Here is a 21,637-nt window from a genome sequence, read left to right as displayed (position 1 = left end):
CTCATCATTTGTACACTGTAGTTTCAGGGCATTTTTACAAAAATCTTGGATTATACAGGGTTCCACACTTGGCCGATTGGGGCATATGCCCGATTTGCCATTGTTTTAAGTGTGAACAAATTCAATCTGAGGAGCTCATCATTTGTTGTCCTGGTTATATCATCAATACAACTACTTACTACTACTACTAATATGTATTATTATTATTGGTACGTTTATCAAGGTACTTGCATCCCCCCAAACAAAAATTCGTGCTTACGCCTCTGACCACATACCATATTTTGAAAGTTGAGTTGATACTTCAACAGATAAAGCTTGCCGAATTAAATACAAGTTAATAAGATAAGGATGTAAATATTTATCTATCTTGAAATGGTGTGATTGTTTAAGTACTCAGAAAGTTTCATTCTTATGATATATATTATAATGTTACAGTACACGAAAAACCAAGTTTCACATCATTCTTATTGGCTCGAAATCCTTGTTGCGTCTCAGTTCAAGCCTGTAACTGGCTTCATGTGTTTTCCGAGGTTCTCCACAGGTGGCAGGAGAGTCAAGTATTGCTTCTCTAAATATAAAGAAGGCAAAACGATGTACAAAGATTTAACATGCAGGTGTAAAGAGAATGATACACTACTTTATTTTTAACGGTACAGTCACATTAATAAAAACAGTTGTAAGAGGTTTACGATACGAAAACCACACACATCTCAATTTTTACCAGTGATTGTAATTGATACCAACAGATGGGAGAGTCACAAAACACCAAAAATACTCTAAAAATTCTTCACTACAGTCAAGGACAGAGAAGAAAGTTTCATAGAATAATTACGATGAAATAAGTTATATGCAAAAGTATTGACATTTTTTGCATTAAACACTTAATTTGGCTTACAATAAAACAGATATTTTATCTATTCCGTATGTTTAATGAAAAATACATTTTAAATTAAAGCTTACTGGTGCTGCTTACATCAAATACCCTACATACTTTGAATATATTCTTGTACGGGTATGAAATCTGGACTTCAGCTCCATTTGATTGTACCTGTTGAGACCATAATAAACACTTTGTTTCATTTCGACATCACTTGCTTTCGAAGCCAGTGTGTTCAAAATTTCGTGTTATGTACAGTGGATTGCATAAGCATTGCTCGGCGAATAGTCCATGACTACTATCGTTAATATTTCTTTTACATCCTACACGTTTTTATGGGATGGATTTTTACGTACGCTAATGCAGAAGTTGTCAGCAGATTGTTTAGTGTTTTGTTTCAATTCTTGAAGCCCTCGTTATGTAGAACAAAGAAAATAGACTTACATGGTGGTGGACAATTTGCTTTGTATTACTTATGCATCTCACTGTACCTAATACCAAATCACGAGCGTTGTTACCAGGGGACGTTCACCCATCAACAATTCACGAGAGTCACGGACAATGCGAAGAATTTTAGTCGTCGTAAGTTGTCATGTGCACATATCTAGTGTTTGTTAGTATGAATTTGTTCCTTAGTATATGTGTCATTTATTTAATATATGTTAGCACTACAAATTGCAGAGAAGTTAGTGTGTCCAAGTTTGAATTGAAATAAAGAATAGATTGCAATAGCGAGAATTATTATTAATATTGTTATCCAAAGATGCCTGCAGAATTTTTTCTCAGGGGGCGCAGAGTAAGATTTTACATCTTGCCCTTCAGTCATAGACACTTTTATTATTATTATTATTATTGCTACTACTACTACTACTATTATTTCAATAATATAAAAATCATTAAATTGAAATTGAAAATACTTTGGCGTTGTTAAGAAGTTCAGACTTTAGTCAACTACACCAGGGCCGGATTAACACGAAATTTGGCCTAATGCTTGAAATCTTCGGTGAACAATAAACACAACGACGTTATAGTTACGTCACAGCGCAAAGAATAATAGTAACTGTATAATAAGTAACGCTGTGTCTAGGCGTCCGAAATTGGGGCTCAAAATTTCATTCTATGATTTATTTTCAGGTTAATATAGAAAGAAAAAAAAATCAGCATTTGGAAAATTCTCGTCTGTTTTCATCTGGGCCTATTTCAGGAATGGGCCTAATGCTGCAGCATAAATAGCACCCAGCTTAATCCGACCCTGACTACAACTATTTATATACTAGATTCTGGATTCTCCTTGCTCCCTTTCTATACATGTAGCTATAAATTGTTTGTAAATAGTGCTTTGTTTCTTTGTCCTTTTTCACAGTGCACCGATATCAGACTTCGGGATCCGGAACCATCGAGAAATTACAAGGATAGTATTTAAAAGTGATTAACTTTTTATATTTTTGGCACTGTAAGTGTCTTAAATTTCTCAAAATCAGCAGGGGAGAAATAGTTTGAACAATTCGAGATTTTCACTGCGTCGGGATATTTCGGAAATTTCCCATCCGAAATATTTCTCGCCCTACTATCGCATCAGAAAATGTGCATACTTGGACTCTAGTTAAAAATTAACCAGTGGGTCTACGTAGAAACGAGTTACATCAAAATTTAGCTTGATCAATTCTGCGTTAAGATGTGGTAAACCAATTTTCTTTTCGAGCATGCCTTCAATTTTCTTATCGCCGTGAGAACAAAAAAAATGCTGGTATTTTATGTTTTCCGAACGACTTCTCTCTTTGGAGTTCTTTAAATAAAAATAATTGTGGTCCGCTAGTGATAAAATTTCAATAAAGTGGAAGTAGAGAGGTCTTAAAGACGATTCTCTACTTACAGATTTTTAAATCGGCCAAAAAAGGCTCTGATCAATATTGTGAAACAATCTTTTCTTAGTAGTGGGTAATCCTACAAATACGATTATTGTCTTACAGCTGTTTTTAAAACCCATTATCACAGTCAATTCACATTGCCAAACCGATTTTATACAGATTTTTATTCAACGAAATAAAGACGTGTGTTGACACCGCTCGCAGTGTCAGCCAGCAGCTTCCACGGTTTCTATGTCCCGAGTCCGTGTCCCACTTTAAACTGTAGTGTAGGTCCAGACTCAATTAGCCTTACTGTGCATAAAACACCAAATCAATCAATCAATGGTGTTTATTATTATTATTGCATCCAAAGTGAAGATATGTCACGTCTGTCATTTCAGGAAGTTGCGTTTTCACTTTTCAGTATTAATTTTTCAAATTTTCCAGAAATGTTGAATAATAGTAAATAAGCGAATTCTAAACGGAAATATTTTTGCCTCTATTTTTTAAAATTATCTGGAGTTGAGATATAAATGAAATCACCTAGATTTCAGCTTTCATATGCTCATTTGCTAGCTCTTGTCTTCTTCAGTTTTGTTCATAGTACCAGCACCATCGAGTTCTTTGGTAAAAACATTGAAATATTGCAGGATGTCCCTTTTCATTGTAATCCGGTATTCTAACAAAGGAAAAAACTATCGTATGCTCCTTACACAAGAGGGAAAATTATAGGTTCACAGAGGAACAAACTACAGAAACAAGAGACACTTCACAGCACACTCGTGTCCTCACAATGGCAAACTTTCAGCAATGGAAAAGAATTCTCCTCCTAGAAGCTTATCTTCCCGCTTCTGGGAAATCCACCCTTCTTACGAGGTATGCATATCGCTTTGGAATTGAGGACTACCAAACGAAAGATGAAACATGCGATAAACATGCCACCGTGAAATGCCTACCAGGCACCTCGAGCCTACCGACTGCCCACCGACAGGAACAACTTTCTCTTTTCCTCTACATCTGTTGTTTGTAAGAATTAATGTAACAAACAATGGCTTTTGTATCCCAACAGGTATTGAGTTCCAGCTCACTTTAAGTCCTAAATCGCCAATAATTTAGGACACTTATCTAGCAATTTAAGTGTCGTAAAGTAACTGTTAAGACGTTACTTCTATCGGAGAAAAGTAACTCTGTTACAGCTACAGTCACTTACTTTTAAAAGTAAATAGTTACAGTGATATTTCCTCAAAAAGTAACTGTTACTTGTAACTGACTTACTTCTAACTAGTTACTTCCAAACACTGAGTGAGGCTGGAACTTACTATCGTGTTAGTATTGGGTTAATGCATAAGTTCGTAGCGTTTTTTTTTTCAACATGGTAAAAGTATTTTTTTAATACTGATTTGAGATGAACAAAAGACATAAATTAATCAGTAATATATTTTCCTTCATTGTCTATGACTGTCTACCAACCCTGATGCAGTTTTTCAATTCAACGCCTGAAGAAATCAGCTAATTCGGGGTTGAAAGCGTCGTCAAACCAAGTTTGAAGAGCATTTTCGTCACCAAAGGAGCTTCCTTGAATATTGATGGATTGAGGGCTGAAAAGGTAGCAATCCGAGGGCGCAAGATCGGGGGGAGGAAGGAGGATGTGGAATAACTACCCCACCAAGCTCCTGGATAGCAGCTTTCGTCATGTTAGCGGAGTGCGGGTGTGCATTATCGTGTCGCAGCACTTGATGCTGTATTCCTGGCCTACTTGCTGTTTTGGTTGTTTTCATTTAAAGCGTGCGGTATGCTGAACCTTACTCATTGAATGCAAATGACGCACGATGTCTGAATGGCCACAGTTCCTCACATTTGCTAATTCACGAGTCGACTGATGTGGATCCTCGAGGATTAAAGCGTTCAAGCAGTCTTCATTAAAGCCCGATGGTCTTCCTGAACGCGGAGAGACGTTTAACTCGAAAATGCCCTCCTTGTAATGACAAAACCATTTTCTTGCTCTGCTTTCCCCGTTGGCATTCTCCCAGTACAAGGGACAAATGTTTCGAGCCGCCTCCGCTGCCTTTTTCCCTATGTTAAACTCAGACAGAAGAATATGTCGGAAATGTCCCCCCCCCCCCCCCCATGTTCTTTAGCCCATAAAGAACACCGCCTTTCTTCAAATCTGTAAAATTCAATGCGTATTCACAAGCACAACAATGCCACTCCAACTGATGAACATTAAACGATAAACAAACTCCTATCACCGCAGTGTTGCCATACCAAACACAAACGCTACGAACTTATGCATGAACCAAATAGAATTATTGCCAAAAAAATGTCATCTACATGCTTGCCACAAAGGTCTAGTACTACAGTTATTCGGAGAAAGCAAGGAAGTATTGCAATATGAGTTCCGCGTATACAAGATTTAATCATTTGTACAGTTTTATGGGCAATTGTTCCATACACAACGTTGTATCTATTTCTTAAAGTTTTGTGTGGTTACATTTATTGCCGTGGTGATTTAGAAATGAAATTCTCTAAAAGTTTCCAGGCTACATAATTCGTGTAAAGCTCGTGAGATGCTTTTTCTATACCTTTTACATCTTTCTTTATGTGTTTAGCAGATTCATGAATAGGATTCCCCCCTACCGTAGCCAAAATGTGCGCTTCTAATAACAGTCGTGGATAGAAACACTTCCCCCAAAACACTACTGGTATTAAGGCTCTGTGGAGGAAGTATTTTTTCATGACTGTACGTCCTCAGATAGTTTGTACGTACACACAGAACCCAAAACGTGTCAATTGACACATATATTTTGATTTCAATAACACGTTAACGCATAAACTGCAAATGATGCACCTTTCAGTGTGTCAAAATACACATAGGAATGTATTAAAGGGTATTTTTATGAGATGAAGTTTCGTGTGATGCACTAAAATGCATGCGATGACTAGAACATCGAGAAATATATTTCGGGGTTAGTCCGAACCAAGTGTCTCAGGAATAATAATAATAAAAAATAATGTTTGAATTAAAATAATTATATTAAATCAAATTAAAAATACTAATTTCAATACATAAATTAATATATTATTATTACACGAATAGGTAAAAGGCTGTATAAGAATAGAGATATAACAGCGCATATTCATTACGTAGCTTACCTGTAGTTAAGATCGGAATAATTTACATAAAAGCAAGTGACCTGGCAATGAAATTAATGTCAAATAGATGAATAATTGAATATTTATCGAATAACAAGAATGATGTTACATGTAGTTGGGGAGAAGTAAGTTTCTGATTAATATTTTATGCATATTATTTTGTGTAGTAGCGTACATAAATCTTCTTTGTAACGTCATTCAAAGCCGTATGATCCCAATATAACCCTTGTCTTCCAACAAGTTCAGAGAAAATTATACAATAAAGGCTAAACGAATATATTTTTCATTATTTAATTTTAGTACTTGATAAGTCTTTCTGGGGGGTGGGGGTCCGGACCCCCTGGACCCCACTAAATACGTCCTCGGTTAAAGACATAGTGGTAATTTCAATGTTTTTTACTTGAAAAAGTAACTGTGTTACAGTTACTAATATTAAAAGTTACTGTTACTCTAAAGTTTGCTTAGTTCACAATTTGCAGATTGAATCCTCTAACAAGACAAATCAAAATTCAAGACTTAAAAAACATATAACGTTTATTTAATAAAACATAAACAAAAGTCAATACAACTCATGTTTTCACACAAAATGTGACTGGCTCGTTTCAGAAGGTATTCCCCTCCAATGACATCTCGCAGCTTATCAACGAGAAGACTTGTAGCTAAGGCATATGCAAGTGTGAAAATCACTGAGCTTATATAGGAACCATCTGAAATACACAAAATGACATTTAAACATTATCACAACGATTTCAATACTCATTCACCTGCAATATACATGGTGTTCGTAAATGATTTCTGTGATATCAACTTATTTAATGTACGATAAATGAAAAATATCTTAAATGACTACAGGCAATGAAAAGGCATACATCCAAGAGATTGTTTAGACAACAGTGGAAAGTGACGTCTTCGCGGTTTTTATTTTTATTATTATTTTGTAGGGAACTCTGAATACATATTGTTCGATTCAGTTGATAGTACAGGCAACGGATGAAAATTATGATCTATCCCGGCCGGTTCAAATCCGGGAACTTTTCTAACGGTGGAAGCGGCCCCGGCGCCTACCCAGCGTCGAATAACATGGGTACCTGGGGGAAACCCTGGGGGGTAAAGGCGGTCAGGGGCGTGATGCTGATCACATCACCCCCACTCACGACCGGATCAAGAAAGTGTGGGGCGTTACCCCCACACCCCCTATACGCCTCATGGCGTGGTGCTATGCACAGGGGAACACTTTACCTTTACCATAGAAATAATAATAATAATAATTCCTTTATTTAGCAGGCGAGGTTCAGACGTTGGCTGCTCCACCACCTAACCCTTGTCATGAGCGACGTAACAAAATATAAGTAGGCTATATATGATAATATAATACGTAATACCTAAAGAATTTCTCAAAAACCTACAATTAAAATACACTCATAGTAATAGTAGTCGTAAAATAATACAAATGTGAAAGATCAAGAAAGATTTAAAAGAAATTAAAAAAAAACACAAATGTATGAAAGCATGAGTAGAAAAGAACTGAGAGAAAAATACAAATGTGAAGGTTAACATAAGGATGTCCTCAAGTAAGAAAAAATAATGTAACAATAGTAATAAAATACCAATAGTTACAGTTATAGAATATGTGTTATGTCGTGTGATTCAAAACAAGAGTGTTCTGTACTCGATTGTGAGGAATGGTATAGTGAATAACACCAAACATCCGCCATTTTGGAAACTTTTTGCAAAAACCTGCTTCTTGAGATATTTAAGAATTTTTTCATATATATGTATATTTATTTGCTTACATGCGTATATATATGCGTGTGTGTGTATTTTTATGTATAGCAGAGATCTCTAATATAAATCAAATCGAAACTTTGAATCAAATTTTTCTTCCTTGAAAAGCAATGCTGAAAAAACTTGAAACAAAGAGGTGAAATTATTTCTCTAAAAAATATTGTTAGGTTGGCAATCACTGGATGGCTTTTCGTTCGGGTTTGGATTGCAATGAGAGAAAATTCTTTCGCGCCAGTGGAGGTGATGAATCAGACATTCGATCCGAGGGGTTGGTGACTTCATGCCTCAAAATTTCAAGGTTGACGGTCGGACCATTGCAGAGTTAGGGCCGAAAGAATGTGTAGTGCAGTTGATTTTATGTGAAATGAAAAAAAAGTGGGCGAAATTTGGGTACTTTCGTCAACTTTCTAATTATTTCCTTGCATTGCATTACTTTCTGTCTACTGCCTTTGATAATAGTAAATTTGAAAGTATTTGTGGGTCAGGCCGACCGTTTCCAAGTAATTTATGTAGGCTAAAGGTTTTTCTTTTCCGCCATTTCCCAAAATGGCGGATATAACCCAAAGAGATGGGTAGTGGATTTTTGAATTGAGAAAATACATTTTGGCACATTCTGGTGAAATGCACTGGGGAACAGTGAAATTGCGGCACAGTGTTTGAGAGCTAATTTAGGTAAATTTCATGCTTCTGAATAATGATATAATAATATATTTCCTGAATTGGCTCTAATTTATGAAATAAATGCAACTAAACCAAAATGGCGGAAACATAAGACATACATATAAATGAACTTCCAACAACAATTTAATATTTCTTTTTGTGATTACAATCATTATTATAAAAATAAATTTATATAGGCCTATGATCATAATAATTTTAAAAAAAATATGTACACAATGAAGTAACAAACTATGTGAAACGTTTTCTATACGATTTCCTGCTGTATTCATTTTTAGGACAATCGTTTGGCGATTTAGTAGTCGGCCATCATGTGGTACCCTGGTACCTTTCTTCCATTATTCTTATACCCTGATGGAACCGTTCTCCCTGTTCTTCACTAAAATCACCAAGGTTCTCAGGGAATCTGTCAATGTGGCTATGTAGAAAATGTATCTTCACACTCATATTAGCTCCCAATTTTTCAAAATTTTTCAACATATTTCCAACTATATCGCGGTAGTTTTCTGCTCTGTGATTTCCAAAAAGGTTTTTGACGACGGACACAAAGCTTAGCCAGGCCTCAGATTCGATGTAAGACATGTAAGTTGTAAAATTGGCATCATTTATAAGTGTAAGAATCTGTGGTGGTCCGTCAAAGATTCCTGCCTTCAATTTTTCAATACTTAGTCCTGGAAAAGTGTGGCATATATATTTGAAACAATCACCACTTGTATCTAAGGCCTTGACAAACTGTTTTATCAACCCAAGTTTAATATGCAGTGGCGGATGGATGATTTTGTCTCTATCTATCAGCGGTTCATGAATGATATTAGCTTTTCCCACTAATATTTTCTTTTGGGGGTCAAACTTTTATCGTCCAATGCTTTTCTCTAGCACGACTATCCCACAAACATAGGAAACAGGGATATTTTGTGTACCAACTTTGCTGTCCTAGTAAAAATTTCACCATCTTGAAATCCACACACACGAGCCACTTATGTTCAGCATATTCAATTTTTTTCTAAAACCATTTTTATGTTTTGGTATTCTTCCTTAAGCTTTGTTGAGTGTCCGATATATTGCCTAGCAATGCTTCATAAGTTGCCTAGCAAAAATTTACAAATAAATAAATAAGTTTCTTAATGGGAATTTCAGCCCATTATGAAATTTTGATATTACCGAGAAAAGCGTAGAGTAATTTTACCTCCTACATTTTCCATGGTGTGTTTATTTTTATAACTGGAGTCAATTCAACTGAACCAATCATACAATTGGCAATCACAGCTGTTTTGTGTGCTGAAACTGTTATTAAACTTTATGCCACAAAATAAAATCTTTTTTTTTGTTCCCCAGTGTTATTTGTGTTGAAATTATTTCCATGTGAAATAATTTATTTCCTCTACTATGAACACACCAAGAGTGTACCAACGTGAAGTGAACCTACGGCGAGCTACAGTAACTTGTAACGCCTCCTCAAAGCATGAGTAATACAATAAGTAAAATCTTAGATTTAAAAAGGAATGCAATCTTATGGAGAGGCATCAATTGTATTATGATGATGCATTTGGCTATAATAGGATTTTGGTTGCTGGGAGATTGTTGTTGTTAAGATATTATGGCATGTGTGCTTTCAGATCAAAAGATATAAGGTTTAGTTTTTTAGAATGTTGACAAAGTATAATTGAAGAAAGGTAGTTCGATTTTAATATTGTTATTATATACTTTAGTACTTTCTTTTTAAGTGTGAAGTATATTGAATTAATGTTGGTGGAAGCTGTGGTTACTGTTTATTGATGTAAAATATATACTGAAGTGTGGATACTTATGATATCTTATCAATTGTTCGAGAGTTCCATAGTATGTCCCACTTGTGAGGCACCTTACCATTAAGGCACATTTATGGGGGTTGTTGGGGGTATGGATCCATATATTCTCCATCTCTGCCATTTTTGGAGGCTGTGTGATCAGCACCGCGCAGGTATAGTGCGATAAGGTACGGCGGAACAAGCTTCGCGCAATCAAACCCATCCTCGTCCCGTCTCTGCCACACATCGCCATTTTCTGCAAAGGCTGGACAATCAGTTGTGTCATGTATGTGACGTTATTTCAAGTGTTCCGCATATGCCTCTCATATGTGTCGATTTTAATTACCCTAGACAAGGTTTTAACGTTCTCAACGATTTGTCAGTTATATGTGGAAACGATTACAGTCTTTCAGCCAAAACTTTTAGGTTTTTTGAGAAGAGCAGGTCTTTTACACTGTTTATGAGGTAGTTTTTGAACTATTCCTTTATAGTTTTTAATGTATTGCTTTTGTCCTATGAAGGTCCATTTACAAGTTGCATTTAAACCTTTCTCAAGCGGATATTTACATTTCTTTTCAAATTTTAAGGCAAGGGATTTTCGCTCACATGCTTAGAAGGGTACAAAATGGTCTTACGTGCCGACACACCCAAAATTTTTTAATCAAACAATCAATCAATCATTAGCCACCTCAGTGACCGATCAGGTTAAGTGATCGACGTGTACACTGGCAAATGTTCACTTGTGAAATGTATATATATATTTCTTTCCTGTGTAAAATAATTTTCCAGCGTCCACAAACAGTTTCTTTTTTAATCAAGTGAGTGTTCTTGATGGAACATCGAGATCAGATAGGAGATCATGTCCCAACGTTTCCAGAACTGACATTACCTATTCGAAACAGAAAATGATTGAGGAGATGTGTGGTGTTTTGAGAAAACGAGATATTAATTTGTTGTTTTTAGGCGCTACCTATTCTACTCAACTGGGGCGTATATTGTAGGCTAGCTAGGATATCTGCGAAGCCCAGAGAATGCTAGGTGAAAAGGAACCAAGGAATATTATTAGCTGGCATGTTAGGCTCAGTTTCTTTGAAATATGATAACTATTCTTTTCTTTCAACGTACAAAATAAATGAAAATGTCAATTTGGCTTGAGAAAATTGAAGTATTAAAATTTGTGTAAAAACACAGCAAGTTAAAACACAGCCTTAGATATTACAATGAAAATTTTTATATTCCGTAATGACTTCGTCGGGTAGGCAATTTCATATCAATAATTATGATTTCTCATGTTGCCCTCCATATTTACTCATTCCATTAAACATATATTCCTTTCTTTGATCTGTTATTATTATTGTTATTATGTGATTGCTTACTTCAATTTTTAATACAAAACCGTTAACGGGAACAGCGACACCTTCAGCATATCTTTTCTCAATTCGAACAACACAGTGAGGTGAGATAGCCTACATTTTGAACTCAGCATACGCCACTGCTACTCAATTGGTTTTATTTCTGGGAAAAGTTCAGGAAATGCTCTTCTCGTACCACCCCCGCCCCATAAAGATAGTACAACAGATGGGAACAGTTATATAATAAGACATCAATGTATAACAACAAGTAATAAAATACTATTAACACAATGGTATCCGAATCTCCGTGACACAAACTGCCGTTGAGGTTCAAGGGTTAAACATATCATATGTGTATAAAAAAAAGTATTTCACAGGAATCTTCAGTTTCAATAGAATATAGGATTGCATCATTTCCGATCATCAATAAGTGAATGGCATGTTATGTTGTGAACTTTGTACTACTGTAATTTTGCTTAGAAGAGCACTAAAGATTTTCGGTGCAGAATAACTACACGAATGTTGCCAAAGAGACATTTTACGATGAACTGTATATTTGTTGCTGTCTATGGGACGTCAATATGAAAATACATTCTCTGCAGTTACATATTTAAAAAGATATAAAGAAGGGACTGCTGTGCACGTTTAATTCACAATAAAGCTCTTCAAAGATGTACTACAAATGGCGTTTCACCACGCCCGTCTGTGTATTTTGACTCGGAGATGCGGTGCGATTAACTCCAACCTCCGGTAGGGAGAGCTTTGCCCCCTTGGCCTTGCCTTTGTTAATATTTTGACATTTTTATTATAGAATTTTTTATCTCTCTTGTTAGAGTACAGAGACAAATTAGATCTTGTATTTAATAATGCATAAAATTAGTACTGTAGAAATAATCGCAACAGTCTTTATAATTTAGTAGGGCTTAACACGTACAATTACTTCGAAATAGAAACTCATCGCCCTTACAACTATTCGGTAAACTTTATTCATTCATATATTAACTGAACCCCAAAAGGGCTTATGAAATACCCTCCTACCCTCTACTTCCCGACATAATTGCATTTGAATGTAGTATAATTTTGTTTCTTACTGACTAAGCCAAGTCTTTTCCACTAAAAACAATTTATTTTCTGAACCAGGGATTTTTATAATTCGGAAAATTACACTGGTCGACGTGGGTCCCGATGTCTCGCAGATGACTGTTGTCTTTGAATAATTTCAGCATGATGATTCCAGAAATGAAATAATTTTTTCCCCATCTCGTCAGAATTTTTCACAATTTCACAATCAAATTATGATATTCGCCATTACAATACATTTATTACATAAAGCAACAAAAGAGAAAATTCGGTTGATTCCCAATCCATAAGTGATTATGGAAGTATTTGAAATGCTGATCATGCAGTTGAGATACATTTTCCCCCATCACGTCAGGATATATCATAATTTCACAATAAAATATGTAGTTTCATTATTCCCTCAATACATGGCTCTGTTTTGATATATTGATTTTCTACAATAGATATCCTCCAATTTTGAACCATAAATGTATGTAAATTTGTATGCATTTATTCCACCTTTACATGACACATTAGCATGAAAACTTTATTTACTTTGGTTACGTAGTTTTATTTCCAACATTCCTCGTGAAAATCCTTCACAAAATGTCCAATACTTAATGTTATAATATTATGGGTTGATTGAACTTACTGACTTGTAGAAAAATCCTGACGGAAAAATCTTGACGTGATGGGTAGAAATTGATGTCATTCCTGTGAAAAGCATTCAAAATACTTCCATAATCACCTACTGGTTTAAAAAACAACCGAAATTTTCCTGGTATAAATTTATTTTGTTGCGTTGTGTAATAAATGCAATGTAATGGTGAATATGAAAGTTCTGATTATGAAATTGTGAAAAATTCTGACGTGATGGGAACAAATGGATGTTATTTCTGTGATCAGCATTCATAATACTTCCAGAAACACTCATTGATTTGAAAACTTCGGAACATATTTTCTCAAAATGTCGACCAATGTTATTGTAGGAACAATTCTGTAGTTTCCTTTTCTTGATAATTTAGTAGATTGAATGATACTTGTAACACTTTACTTTCCGATTTCTAATCTACTGTAGTAAATATTGTATTAGAAAGGATATAAATCACTATATATTTTTACAACAGTAGTTAATTCCAAAATTTTATATTGATTTATAACATATGAACAATTGAAGAATTGAAGTAGAATTTCTATTGTTACAAATTATTTTTAGCATTCTTTATAATGTGTGAATTATGCATCAATGTGTGGACACTTACCTTTTCTTATTCTTGTAGGTACAGAACCTCCGGCTGAAACTTGATTACCGGAAACCATAGGGCCCCCCGTGTCCTCCGCCTCCGAATCCACCTCCACCTCCACCGAAACCCCCGCCCCCGTAGCCCCCTCCGAATCCGCCTCCGAACGAACTTCCTCCGAAACCTCTTCTGCTGTAGCCAGAACCCTTTCCACCACCAAATCCCCCTCCCTTACCTTTTCCAAAACCCCCTCCAAACCCTCCCCCGCCACCACCTTTGTAACCACCTCCTCCGAAGCCTCCCCCCTTTCCACCTCCTCCTTTTGGGGGTCCGTAACTGCTGCTAGGTGGTCCGTAACTGCTGCTGGGTGGCCCGTAACTGCTGCTGGGTGCTCCGTAACTGCTGCTAGGTGGTGGTCCGTAACCTCCACCACCTCCTCCACCATGTCCGCCACCACCGAAACCTCCCCCTCCGTGTCCACCCCCTCCTCCTCCTCCATATCCACCACCTCCACCACCTCCTTTCGGTGGTCCGTAACTGCTACTAGGTGGTCCGTAACTGCTGCTAGGTGGTCCGTAACTGCTGCTAGGTGGTCCGTAACTGCTACTAGGTGGTGGTCCATAACCACCTCCTCCTCCTCCTCCTCCGTGTCCACCACCACCGAAACCTCCCCCTCCGTGTCCACCCCCTCCTCCTCCTCCATATCCACCACCTCCACCACCTCCTTTCGGTGGTCCGTAACTGCTACTAGGTGGCCCATAGCTGCTGCTAGGTGGCCCATAGCTGCTGCTAGGTGGTCCATAACTGCTGCTAGGTGGTGGACCATAACCACCACCTCCCCCTCCTCCGTGTCCACCCCCTCCTCCTCCGTGTCCACCCCCTCCTCCTCCATATCCACCGCCTCCTCCACCTCCTTTTGGTGGACCGTAACTGCTGCTAGGTGGGCCGTAACTGCTGCTAGGTGGGCCGTAACTGCTGCTAGGTGGTGGACCATAACCACCACCACCACCTCCTCCGTGTCCACCCCCTCCTCCTCCGTGTCCACCCCCTCCTCCTCCATATCCACCGCCTCCTCCACCTCCTTTTGGTGGACCGTAACTGCTGCTAGGTGCTCCGTAACTTGTGCTAGGAGGCCCGTAACTGCTGCTAGGTGGTGGACCATAACCACCTCCCCCTCCTCCTCCGTGTCCTCCCCCACCTCCAAAACCACCCCCTCCTCCGTGACCTCCTCCTCCCCCAAAGCTTGGAGCCCCGTAACTGCTGCTGGGTGGGCCGTAGCCTCCTCCACCTCCACCTGAAAATGCAAAGGAATACATTTTAAATTTCATTTTATAAGAAATGGAATAATGATCCTTTGGTGTTTCCTAAGTCAGATCATGTGATATACATACATAGACATCTATCTACTCTCAGACGCACACACACCCCCACCCCACCCCACACACAGTTATATAGGGCCTCGTACAACATTGACAGTTTTACACAAAAATCCAATATGCTGACCAAGGCAGAATTTATTTTATTTTAAAACATAAACTAAATGTTACGTTTATACGGAGAAAAGAAGGAAGAGGAATGAGGAAAGAAAGGATAAGGAAATAGAGCGTGAGATAAGGAGTCCAACCACTTTCCAGATGAATGGAAATGTTTATCTAAATCACCTGTCAGGTGAAACAACAGTTGACAGAAGGCCACCTGCTGGAACACCTAGAAAGGAATGTTCCAGATAAACAACTTTCTAATAATCTTGTGTCTGGAGGGGAGTAATTTTTGTGTAGATATATATCTTTCTGTTTTTGTACCTTATTTCATATGTATTTGGTACACAGTCTGAAGAAGACCTTCCTAGAAGGTTGAAACGTAACGTTTAGTTTATGTTTTAAAATAAAATAAATTCTGCCTTGGTCAGCATATTGAATTGTTGGTTATCATGGAAACAAGGCTTAATGGTGTTAACTTTTACACAGTGTGGAGAACAGGACGAAAAACTTTTTCTTAATATAATTTTGCATGTCGAGGCTGTTGATGATACAAACAAACAGCCAATACTGATAAATCTTTCACCCAAACTTTATCTCCCGTGGTTTCACACTCATATATGTACACATAACATATACGTACATATTTCATTACATACATTAATATTTTCAAGGTTTCATAATTCCTTGCATTGCATTGTATGGCATGTTACTTGAATCCAGATACACTTATGTCGAGTACTTTTCGAACGTCTAACTACACAGAACAGATTTAAAGTGAGAAAACAGTGATGTCTGGTTCCTTCTGAAGTCGTCAGACACCTAGCTCTATGCTCGCAAGCCAATATAACAGCAATTATGATAATTTTGGAATACGGAATTATAGTTTGTTATTGTACATTTCATTTCATAACTTCGGTGATTTCCTTTTTATGAGAACTTTGTTTTCGATATGTCTCATTGTTACAAAGTTATTTGACATAATACATTCCTGAAGTTCAAAAAATCTAATTTAGAGATTAATATTTAGACTTTCATAGTCAGAGCAGATGGCGAATATTCTGTGTATCGATGTCCTCTAATCATAGGAGGCCTCTATCATCTCCTCTCCGCTTTCCTCTTCACGACGTCTTACAAACTCCTTCACCTTTATTCGCGCTCGCTTGGGCCTCTATCTTTTGGCATGGCAAGATGGGATTTTCACTCATAAGACCTTTCGAACAAACTATCATCGCCTCCCTTTGGGGTGTCAGCTGGAAAATGCTCAGAAACTATAACAAGAATCGGGGAATATTTGGGGCATCGGCTGGAACGCGCTCACCAACTATTATAGCAACCGTGGGATACTTGGGTCATCGGCTGGAACGCGCTCACCAACTATTGTAACAACCGTAGGATACTTGGAGCATCGGCTGGAACGCGCTCACCAGCTATTGTAACAACCGTGGGATACTTGGAGCATCGGCTGGAACGCGCTCACCAGCTATTGTAACAACCGCGGGATAGGAGCATCGGCTGGAAAGCGCTCACCAGCTATTGTAACAACCGTGGGATACTTGGAGCATCGGCTGGAACGCGCTCACCAGCTATTGTAACAACCGCGGGATAGGAGCATCGGCTGGAAAGCGCTCACCAGCTATTGTAACAACCGCGGGATAGGAGCATCGGCTGGAAAGCGCTCACCAGCTATTGTAACAACCGTGGGATAGTTGGGCATCGGCTGGAACGTACTCGCCACTGCGTTCATAAACTTACGAATGATACACGCTCACCACAAAGCACAAAAGTTCCTCTTTGAAGGGATGGTAATAAAGACAAATACCTTTGCTTTTCCATTAGCTTTACTTCGTTACGCACTTCTTCATATATGCTTCACACATGCCTATGAGCTACATCGTGTTAAACAATACCTCACACTTCCATTTTCCTTTTAATCAATCACCTAATTTCGTACAATGTTCTCACTTATTTTACACATTTCTATCTTATTTTCACTCTCATTAGATCGAGATACTTCTTCTCAACAAATTTATACAGATTCTCCTATTTAGTGCTGCCATCTCGTATCTTCTTTTTAAGTTTCTCTCTGTCACTCTTCCGATTTTGTTCATCACGTATAATCATGTGACTTAATATTGCCCGTGTCATGTTCTATTTTGTTCCACAATGCAAGGGCTTTCCAGATAGCGTAGTGTTAAGGCCGTTTTTTGTAATCAAGGAGTCCCGGATTCTATCCGTGATGGAGTCACATTACACATTGTTTCGGATCTCGCTTTAAACTGCAGGTTCAGTCCCGATTAGCCTTACTGTGCATAAAGCGGACTTAATTTAAACACGAAATCAACCAACCAATTAGCCTATTTTTGCGCAAAATGCACTTAAAAAACAATTCAAACAAAATCAAACTATTGACATGGGAAAGTATTACATTTTCCGCCGAATTTTATTATTATAATTAGGAAATATCTTCTCTAATATTTCAAATTTTTGTATTATCATGTTTCTTCTGCTCTTAGAGGACATGCAGAGCTGGAAAAAATAATAACTTTGTAGCTTATGAATGTGTGCATACTGCAACAAAACCAACTATTAAAAATTTGAAAATATTCAAAATATTCAAAATTTGAAAATATTCAAAATATTAAAAATTTAAAAAATTGAAAATATTTTTCGAAAATTTTCAATTATCAATTTTATTGCTTTTTAAATATATTGTTAGATTGAAGGTTTTAAGAGTTTCGTAGTACAAGGTCTATGAAATGGAATTATTGAAATGTAAAGATAGCGTAATATTCGCCCTCCCACGTCTATTTAATGTGAAACTTTCCACCTGCCAAACAACTTGGATTATTATTGTCATGCATTCAGTGGCGGCGATTGTGTTCCAAATACGGGGGGCAAGCTGCAAACCTGGGGATGCAAAGAGAGTATATTTCCCTTTGTAAATAAGGTTTAGCATAATGTTTGGGGTAAAAGTGGCGCAAAGTGGAGGGGAACTGCTCCCCCTCGCCTCCTGATCGCCGCCACTGCATGCATTACAAACAGCACATTGATTCATTTTATAACAAGGCATGGGTGTTCTTTGTGATGAGAATAAGCCAGTGGCGGCGCTTGGGTTCCAAAACCGGGGGGGAAAGGTGCCAAAACTGGGGGGGGGCAAAGACAGTAGACAGTATATTTCCTTTTGTATATAAATGATTTAGCATAGTGCAGGGGCAAAAGTGGCGAAAAGTGGGGGTCCACTGCCCCCCTCGCCCCCCCTAATCGCCGCCACTGTGATGATAAAGGAAAGTGATGATGTGATGAAACTGATGCAGGAACATTCACAATGAACATCCAAGCCCAGGCCCAGACTCGAACCCGGGACCCCTGGGGTCGTACCGATTTCTCCTATTCACTTCTTCATGGAGGTCGGCAATACCCTTCTCGGATATTACTCGAATGGAACAAGGAACGGGTCCATCACAAAGAAACGTTTGAGTTGAGTTGAACTTTCATTTAAGTCCACTTTATGCACGGAGAGGCTGATGGGAATAAAGTGGTATCCGAACTGCTATATGCTTCCACCGGGTACCGAATCCAGGACCCTTTGATTAAAAGGTGACGTCGTTAACATTACGCAAAGGCTGTTGGTTTGATTTGCTTCACAGAGTTCATTTTACTTCGCTTTTCTTCCGATTTTGGCTAATTGCGAGGATCACTGTGATTCGTGACAAGATGAAATATATTTCTTTTCCGGAATGTCTGGAGTAGCGACGCGCAGAGGCGAAAGCTTGTGGGCGGGGCCAGACTAGGTGGGGAAGGGTGCAGAATGCAGAATTCCCCTAGTAGGCTTGCGAGCTGTCATGTTTACTACAGAACTACTGGACCAGTCGAGTCGCCCCTTCTCGCGTGACCCCTCCCCTCCGCGCGTTCATTTGACGAGGCACACACCCGCAACGTGCGCCCCGAACGCGTTCGCGTTCTCTTACTCCAGACATTCCGGAAAAGGAATATAGATTAAGGGGCAATCACAACCAGATATGGACACACAAATCCTATAGAGGATTATACAGCCGCCAGAGCCTCGCTGGTTTCCAAAATGCAGTCCAGCGTGTACTAAGTGAAGGGGAGGTTGAAATTTGGCTGTCTTTGCAAAGGGCCACTGATTCCATTGAAATCATCGAAGATTGGGGAGGGGGGACAATTTTGATCACACACACACACACAAGTATATATATCTATATTGATTGATTGAATTGCTGCTTCAAGTCCACTGTATGCACAGTAAGGCTAATCGGGACTGGACCTACAGTTTAAAGTGGGATCCGAACCACTATGTTCCTCCACCGGGAATCGAACCCAGGACCCCTTGATTACAAGGCGACGACGCCACCACTGCGCCATCGGGGAGGCCCTATATATCTATGTGAATTATTATGTTCATATTTATTAAGTTATTGGTTTGGTTTGGTTTGATTTGGTGTTTTAAGTCCACTTTACGCACAGTAAGGCTAATCGGGACTGGACCTACAGTTTAAAGTGGGATCCGAACCACTATGTGCCTCCACCGGGTATCGAACCCGGGACCCTTGATTACAAGGCCATGACGCTACCACTGCGCCATCGGGGAGGCCCATTATTAAGTTATTAAATGCAAAATTAAATTACTAAATATTTAAATATATATGCTATTAGATATATACAGGGTGACCTGTAATTAGATGTTAAAGTAGAGGCATTTTGCAATAAATTTGACCATATGATACTCCGTCCGAAAATTAGTACATCTCGTTGTTTTCGAGATAATCGAATTTCTATTGTTTTTTTAAATGACAATTTTCCACATAAAATGCGAATTGAGAAAAAACAGCTCATTGTATGGCACATATTTCAGCGTTTTCTGATAACTAACAAATAAGTGGTTGGTTGGAAAAATGTTTGTCCCAAATAACAATCACATGTAAGTAACGGGTGGATCTAAACTTACAAGTGGTGATAAAAAAATCCAATCTTAGTTTACTTGGCAACATATTAATAACATAGATGGTATGACACGAAGCGTACAAATTACTTAAAAAATACTTCCTTGTGTCATCAGCTATCCAACAAGGTACAAATGTTGCTAACATACACATTTGTGTACAAGAAATAATACTTCATTCATCTTCATGCGAATAGAATCAATGAACAATACAATTAAAGAACATTACACGTCTTGCTCAAAGTGGGCACTTCAGTTACGAATGCAGGCACGCAGGTTTTTACGGACATTTGTTCTCTTAACTCGTGATGTGATGGTGTCCTTGATGTGTTGACCAGCTGTTAAGATCCTCTCCTCTTTGCAACTTCTACATTTGGAGCCACATGAAAGACTTAGTTTACAAGACACCGGTAAACTCGCAAGAAGAGCTCTTCAAGGATGGAGGACCCATACAATAGTCACAAACACACACAAAGACAGCATTATCCTTTCTTCCTTTGTTTGATTTCGATCTTATCCTAAATATATTTGAAGTAAACACTACTTTCCTCTGTTGTTATAACAAAAATTCTTCCTCCTGGAAATGTTTGGTGGAGGTATTTTTTAGGATAATATTCTTAGTGTGGAAAATCCCCCTAACCCCTCTAGGATTTCGCATTCTACGCTACACCATCGGGGAGGCACTTGGTTTAATTGATACATTGGAGCAAGTAATTATATTTACAAAGAAATACAAGTTACATTGTGTTGATCGATCCCTGCATAAATTAAATCTACAGCTTATCAATTGTGAACTCGAATTATTTTTTACAAAAGGTTTTATTTTTTTACGTTTCGGCGTTATCCTTCCCAAAATTTGATTGATTGAGTTGCATAGTAAGGCAAATTGGGACTGGACCTACAGTTTAAAGTGGGATCCGAACCACAACATGCCTCCACCGGGTATCGAACCCGGGATCCCTTGATTACAAGGCGATGACGCTACCACTGCGACATCTAGTAGGGCCCTATCTTTCCAAAAAATCGCGTTTTTAGTTTAGTATACTTCTGCTAAATATACGTATATATATTTATTGTGCTTTTAAATTAGTATCTACATCGCGCTACGACACCAGGGGTCCCGGGGTCGAATCCCGGCCTGGGCATGGATTTTTGTGAATGTCCATTCATCAATTTCATATCATCACTTATCCCCATCTTCGCAAATTAGCCAAAACTGGCAAAAAAAGCGAAGTAAGATAAAACAAATATAAATAAAAGTAAACTAAGTATCTAAATTGTAGATCAACTATGCGATGCATCAGGAATTTATCACAATGAGCTATTCTCATTAACATTGACAGCAATTACATATTCGGACGAAGAAACGAACTTATCGCATGGTTGCCAGGTGCATGTAACTAACACTATTTTCACG

At 38.2% G+C, this 21,637-nt stretch overlaps 1 protein-coding gene across 1 annotated transcript in view; it reads right to left on the bottom strand.

Annotated features, from left to right (window-relative positions):
• Nucleotides 1-7,719: 7,719 nt before the first annotated feature.
• LOC146005515 (uncharacterized) overlaps nucleotides 7,720-21,637 on the bottom strand; it is a 35,010-nt gene continuing 21,092 nt past the window's right edge. Inside the window, exons 4-7 of the mRNA XM_083144760.1 lie at nucleotides 14,990-15,073; nucleotides 14,324-14,959; nucleotides 13,910-14,242; nucleotides 7,720-7,757 (exon numbers count right to left, since the gene is read on the bottom strand). Of these exons, the coding sequence (XP_083000886.1) occupies nucleotides 7,720-7,757; nucleotides 13,910-14,242; nucleotides 14,324-14,959; nucleotides 14,990-15,073 (1,091 nt within the window). The remainder of the gene's footprint in view (nucleotides 7,758-13,909; nucleotides 14,243-14,323; nucleotides 14,960-14,989; nucleotides 15,074-21,637) is intronic.

This window comes from Lepisma saccharinum, chromosome 23, assembly GCF_977018435.1.
Source record: "Lepisma saccharinum chromosome 23, izLepSacc3.1, whole genome shotgun sequence".
NCBI lineage: Eukaryota > Metazoa > Arthropoda > Insecta > Zygentoma > Lepismatidae > Lepisma > Lepisma saccharinum.
Note: the sequence above shows the minus strand (reverse complement) of the source record. Positions and strands in the feature narration are given on the sequence as shown.